The sequence below is a fragment of the Taeniopygia guttata genome, chromosome 29 (assembly GCF_048771995.1).
Source record: "Taeniopygia guttata chromosome 29, bTaeGut7.mat, whole genome shotgun sequence".
NCBI classification, from domain to species: domain Eukaryota; kingdom Metazoa; phylum Chordata; class Aves; order Passeriformes; family Estrildidae; genus Taeniopygia; species Taeniopygia guttata.
In genome coordinates, this window is record NC_133054.1 from 4,432,799 (window position 1) to 4,438,798 (window position 6,000).

Here is a 6,000-nt window from a genome sequence, read left to right on the forward strand (position 1 = left end):
CCGGGCAGATCCCCGTGGATGTGCGAGGAACCTCGCGGCGAGGGGAGGAAGAGCCAGCAGGGAGCCGGGGCGGGGTGCCGCGAGCTCCCGCAGGGGAGGGAGGACTCCAGCTCATAAATAATGAAGAAGGAAGTGTGAAACATCGATCCGTACTGCTAATGAGGGTGCCAGGGCCTGAAACGGGGATACAGCAAGGGCGAGCCCCCTCCTGTGTGAGGCTCCGGGCACAGCCCTGGGGATGGGGACATCTCAGCCCACGTCCTGAGAGGGGTCAAGGATGGCCCCTCAGCTTTGTGTTTTACTCTCCTGGCTTTGAGGTCATGCTGGGATTTTGGAGAGATCAGGGCACCCCCTGTGCATCCTTGTCCCTGTCCCGGGCTGCTGCAAGCTGGGGGGGCTCTGGTGGACACCAAACACTGCCCTGGAGCTGGAGGGGCTGTGCTGAGCTGGGGCAGAGCTGGGGTGGGCCAGTGGTCCCCTCTGCTCTTTCCAGAGGACTCAGTCTCCAGTATGAGATGAGTCTGAGCCTGCTGAGCTCCACCGGAGTGTCCCCGTACCCTGCACACAGCTCGGGGGGGACACGGAGGGGGCTGAGCAATTGAGCAATGCCAGGACCCGCGATGTGGCTGGTGACGATGTAGGACGAAGGAGGAGGTGGGAAGAGCTCAAATCATCCCGGGATGAGCTTCTCCGCGGCACCCAGCACCAGCCCCCTGTGCAGGGGCACCCTGTCCTGGCAGCAGGCGATGCTGTGAGCTGATCTGGGGGGCGAGACCAGCCCCCAGCCCACCATGGCTGCTGCAGGTGGATGCTTTAGGGGGCACACGGGCAGTACCCCCAGCACGGGGTGGTCCCTGCTCCGGTGCCGCTGCTCCCCCAGACCTGGCAGGAGGCGGCTCCTCCTCTGCCTCACCGTCACCTCAGGTATTTCGGCTCCGGCAGCCCCTCGTTTGCATTCGCCACGACTGCCCCGAGCCCTCCCTCCCTTCTGCCCGGGACAGATAAGGCGGCACCGCGGCGTGTCGGGCTCCGGCGCTGCCGCCGCTCCTGTGCCGGCCATCAGCATCGCCCCTCGGCGGCCCCGGGACCCCCGGCTGGCCCCACGGAGCCCCGGCTGGCCCCACTGACCTCCAGGCTGGCCCCACTGACCCCCAGGCTGTCCCCACTGACCTCCAGGCTGTCCCCACTGACCTCCAGGCTGTCCCCACTGACCTCCAGGCTGTCCCCACTGACCCCCAGGCTGGCCCCACTGACCTCCAGCCTGTCCCCACTGACCTCCAGCCTGTCCCCACTGACCTCCAGGCTGGCCCCACTGACCTCCAGCCTGTCCCCATTGACCTCCAGGCTGTCCCCACTGACCTCCAGGCTGTCCCTGCTGACCCCCAGGCTGTCCCCACTGAACCTCTAGGCTGTCCCCATCTGCCCTAGGCTGTGGGGTCTGGGCAGCCCCCAAAATCCCCCTGGCAGATCCCTCTGGATCAGTGAAAGAACGGGGACAGCCCTGGATGCAAAAGCATCCCTGGACATTGAAGGGGCTTCCAAAGGGCAGAGGGGACCCAGCCCCTGTGAGGGAAGGTGGGGGCTGATGGTACAAGCCCAGGTGCTGCTCCCCAGCACCCCCAGCCCAGCCGGGGCCACCAGGCCCAGAGCAGCACCAAGCCCAGCTCAGCCCGTGCAGGGAGCAGCAAGGCAGCAAGAATTTGCTGGTAAGACAATCCCCTACGAGCTTCTGAGAGTGCCAGGACCCCATCCTAGCACCACCACACACAGACCTCCCTGTGCCAGGCTGCAAGGGAACCCAAAGAGCAACAGAGATGCAGCAGAGAGCCAGCTTCCTCTATTCAAATCCATTAAACCATCCCAACCTGCTTCCAAGGAATAATCCAGGCAGGAATAACAAACCAGCTGCGAGTCTGATTGGCTTTTGCTGGTTGAAGGGGATGCAGAACACAGGGATTTGGAACCCAAGAGATGAAGGGAGGGAGCTGGGATGAAGGGCCCTGAGGATGGTTCGGCGCAGAAAACGCGACCGTGCCCTGGGAAGAGCCGGTGTTGGAAGCAGGCACAGGCTGGAGCTGGCCCCTCTGGCCGGCCCTGCTGGAGGGGATCCAGCCCCCTCCGGGCTGCAACGTGCCTCCATTTAACAAATAAAACGCCTCATGGCTGACAACAGACACCTGCTCGTGGAAAGAGCCCATGACGGGAATTTAATGCCGATGATTAAAATCACCCGAACTGTGATGGGACCAGGGTGGCAGCTCTGCATACACCCAACCGTGCTCAGCGTGGGACACGAGGGGGACATCCCTGGGCTGGTGACAGGGATGGGGACCCTGAAGAGCGCAGGGACACGGGCTCCATGCCGGAGCTGCTCGGGAGCAGCCGCCGCGGCTGCCGAATTGATTAGGCAGCACCCGAATAGCCGGCACTGTTCTGTTCCCAGCTGGATGGGGCCAGGCAGAGCAGGGATAAAGGCTTTATTGTGTGCTGGATCCACCAGCACAAGAACAACCTCCATGGCAGGGCGCAGCACGGAGCCGCTGGGACCTGTGTTCCCAAGGGATTCCGCCATCCGTGCTCTCCCCGCTTCTGCACTGGAGCCTCCTCACCATGGCAGCTTCCAGCCCGGCACAACCCTGCTTTGCAGAGCCCAAATGATCCCGGGGAGCTGTGCCCACGTGGGGGCAGCCCACGGAGCTGTACGGAGCCATGCATGCTCCTGGGGACAACCTGGACCTCCAAAACCCAACGGCACCCCCTTAGTGACGGTGCTGCCGCTCCTTTCCGAGCTGGGAGGAGGCAGGAGCAGCTACAGGTGGGCAAACACCCTCCTTGCATGGGGAAAAGGTGGCACTGGGCAGGGCCCACAGGTCACTCACCACTTTGAAGTCTTCAGGGGTGCATTGCTCCCCACGGAAGAAGCAGGACAGCAGCATCTCCCGGATGTCGTGGCCAGCCCGGTCATAAAACTCCAGCATGTTGAAAGGTTTGGGCTTGAAGTTTCGGAAGTTGGCCTTGTCCTGCAGGATTTCCAGCTGCTTCTCATCGGCTGTCTGGATGTCTGGGATCTCGTATCTTGGGGGAAAGAGCACGGAGAGGCTCAGGCCTGGCTGTGGTGGCTGCTCCCATTGGCAAAGGCTACTTGGGGTTCCCAGGAGCGACCCCTGCATGGGCTCAGCACAGCCCCACCTTGCACGTGGCATTTCCAGAGCACCCAACAGCACAAAGTGGCCCAGAAGCACATGAGAGATGGTAGAAGGATGGATGAGGAGAAGTTGGACACCTTCCAAACCCATCCCACTTGTCCCACTGCTGGTCCAGTAGCATCAGCCCTGGTTGAGGCCACCCAGCCACCTGTCCTGTGCTTTTGGTGGCATCCTGGTGAGGTGGTGGCCTTGCTGGGACAGGGCTGGGTCTCATGCCTGAAAACCCCTCCCTGGGGCAGGAGTGAGGCCAGCAGTGAAGCCCCTTGGCTTTGGCATGGGCAGGGAGTGCACCAGGCTCTTGACAGAGGCTTGGCGGCACCAAGGAACCCCCACAGCCATGGGTGAGGGGCTTCCACAGCCCAAGGCATGGCACCATGCTGGGGTGTGGGTCAGTGGCTTCACCTGCTGGCACCCCTGGCCTCGCTGCATGGAATGGCACCCAGACATGGCATTGGAGCCAGGCGTGCTGGATTGGCCCCACAGGAACCTGGGGGGTGGCCCTGGCCTTGCTGCATGTGCTGCACACTGGGGATGGGAGCTGTGTGCACTGGAGCCATCTGGGCAGCTCAGAGTGGGAGCCACATGCCCAGGAGCATCAGCAGGACCTGGTGGCTCTTGGCTGCATCCAGACTAACTGAGATGTCACCTGGGGCCACCTCAAGGCACCGTCACCCACCTGTTATTGAGCAAGGCCAGGAGCTCGCCAGCGTGGTACAGGTCATTCTTGGTCACTCGGCTGAACCGAAACTCGTTGAGGTTGCAGAAGGTGACAGCAGGGAAGGTGAGCCTGGTGGCCGCCACCTCGTCCAGCTTGGTGACGTGGGGGTACAGGAAGTAGTACTGGATGCGGTTGGTGCAGACGAGGGCGAGCAGCGCCAGCGAGCCCAGGAAGCAAAGTGCCCAGACCACGCGCTTCAGCGACAGCCGCTCGTACGAGAAGATGTGCGAGAGCCCGTGCAGGGTGGAGCTGCTGGCAAAGGCCTGGATGCTCACCGGTTGCCCGCTGTCCACCTCCTCATCGTCCACTTTCAGGTCCATCATAGTCAGTGCCAGCAGCCCGAGGTGGCCACTCTGCCAAGAAGGGAGCCCATGGGTGCCTCGTGGGTGCTGTGGGTGCCCAGCCCACGGCAGCCCCGGGCAGGGATGCGCCTGGCAGCGCCCGCGAGGGGCAGATGCTTTGCTGTGCCCTGCTCCTGCCCCCAAGCCTACATATATATATAAATATATATATATATATACAGACATGCATATATATATATATATATACATATATATACATAATACATTTATTTGGATGCAGCCTCTTGCATTTCCCCCCCTCCCACCTCCTCCCTGCCCTCCCCATCCCACGGCAGGACTGGGGTGCTGTGCCCATCCCCCGCCACCACCTCATCTCCCCCTCCCACCTGCCCCGCTCCCCCTCCACCTCCCACAAATGTCGCATCGACAAGCAGATGAAGGAATCAAGGATGCAAACCTGGGATCAGGGCCGGCGGCCGTGGCTGGAGCTGGGCTGGTGGTGCTGCCGCTGCGCCGGGGGAGCCGGGGCTGGGCTGGGAACACGGGAGATGTGCAGGCACCGGGGCTGCTGAGGCACCGAGCCCGGCAGCGGCGGGTGAACCGGAAAAGAAGCGGGGGGAATAAAAATAGCCTCGTTGGTACCTTGGTGCAAGCGTGGGAGCGGGGATGCGCCGGGGCCTCGCTCAGCGCCGCGCGGGGGGACCGCAGGCGACCATTGCTGGAGAGGAGGCAGCTGCCGTGTGCGAGGAGATAAGAGGAGGAGAAGGAAGGCGAGCAGGAGGCTGCTTCCCTGCCAAACACATGGATACCTCCCCCTGTGGCTATCTGGGAGCTGGTGATTTCTTCAGATGCATAATCCGCATGAAGTCATTGTCTGAGCGCTGGTGGGGCCGGAGGCCGCGGAGGGGTGAGGGGTGCCGCAGGCCGGTGGGCAGCGAGGAGGAGGAGGAGGAGGAGGAGGAGGAGGAGGAGGAGGGAGAAGCGCAGGAGCGGCGCTCCAGCGATTGCAGGCGCTGGCAGGGGCTGTTGGTGCTGCTGCCGTGTGCATGTGGGAAATGTGTGTGTGCGTGTGCGTGTGCGTGTGCCGCTCCCATCCCCCAGCGCCTTCCAGGGATGCTCGGGCTCCTCGCTCCGCCGGAGCCCCCCGGCCCCATCCCACAGCCCTGACCCGTCTGTCCCTTGCCGCCGCCTCCCCCGCCCTTCAGGCTTCACCCGTGGTGGCCCCAGCGCCGGGGCGAGTGCTGGGACACCCTGGGGTCGGTCCTTCTGGGGGGCACCGGTGGCTTCCAGCCCTTTTCTGCCCGTGGGGCACGCGTGTCCTCGAGTGTCCACGCCGGGCTCACGCCGTGCAGCCCTGCTCTGCTGCCTGTGGCTGGTGCCTGTCACGCTTGCCACGGTGACAGGGACTGACCCTGCCGGAGGCGATGGGCCCTTGCCCTGCTCAGGACACACCGCCCCTTTCCCAGCACCGTCCTTCTGCCGCTGTCCCCGGGCTGCTCCCGGGGCAGGAGGCACCGGGTGCTCTGCTGCTCCCCGGGGCAGAGCAGAGCAGGGAGGGGTTGCACAGCACTGCCCGGCTGCCCCCCAGTGCCAGCACATCTCCCACTGCCTCCAGCTGCGCCCCATGACTGCCGCGGGGAGCGGGGTGCCCTCGTCACCCAAGCTGAGTCCCCAGGGCAGCGGCTCTGGGTGCGGAGGCTGCAGCAGGCGCCCACCCCCTGCTCCCAGTAAGGTGGCTGCAGTCAAATGGAAAAGGATGCAATCAATGTCCTTT

The 6,000-nt window shown here is 63.7% G+C and overlaps 1 protein-coding gene across 1 annotated transcript in view; it reads right to left on the reverse strand.

Moving 5' to 3' along the window:
• Nucleotides 1-5,358, reverse strand: part of LOC140680820 (acid-sensing ion channel 1) — a 19,225-nt gene extending 13,867 nt beyond the window's left edge. The window contains exons 1-4 of the mRNA XM_072919575.1: nt 4,869-5,358; nt 4,684-4,759; nt 3,883-4,277; nt 2,880-3,075 (exon numbers count right to left, since the gene is read on the reverse strand). Coding sequence (XP_072775676.1) covers nt 2,880-3,075; nt 3,883-4,247 — 561 coding nt within the window. The 5' untranslated portion in view covers nt 4,248-4,277; nt 4,684-4,759; nt 4,869-5,358. The remainder of the gene's footprint in view (nt 1-2,879; nt 3,076-3,882; nt 4,278-4,683; nt 4,760-4,868) is intronic.
• Nucleotides 5,359-6,000: the final 642 nt, after the last annotated feature.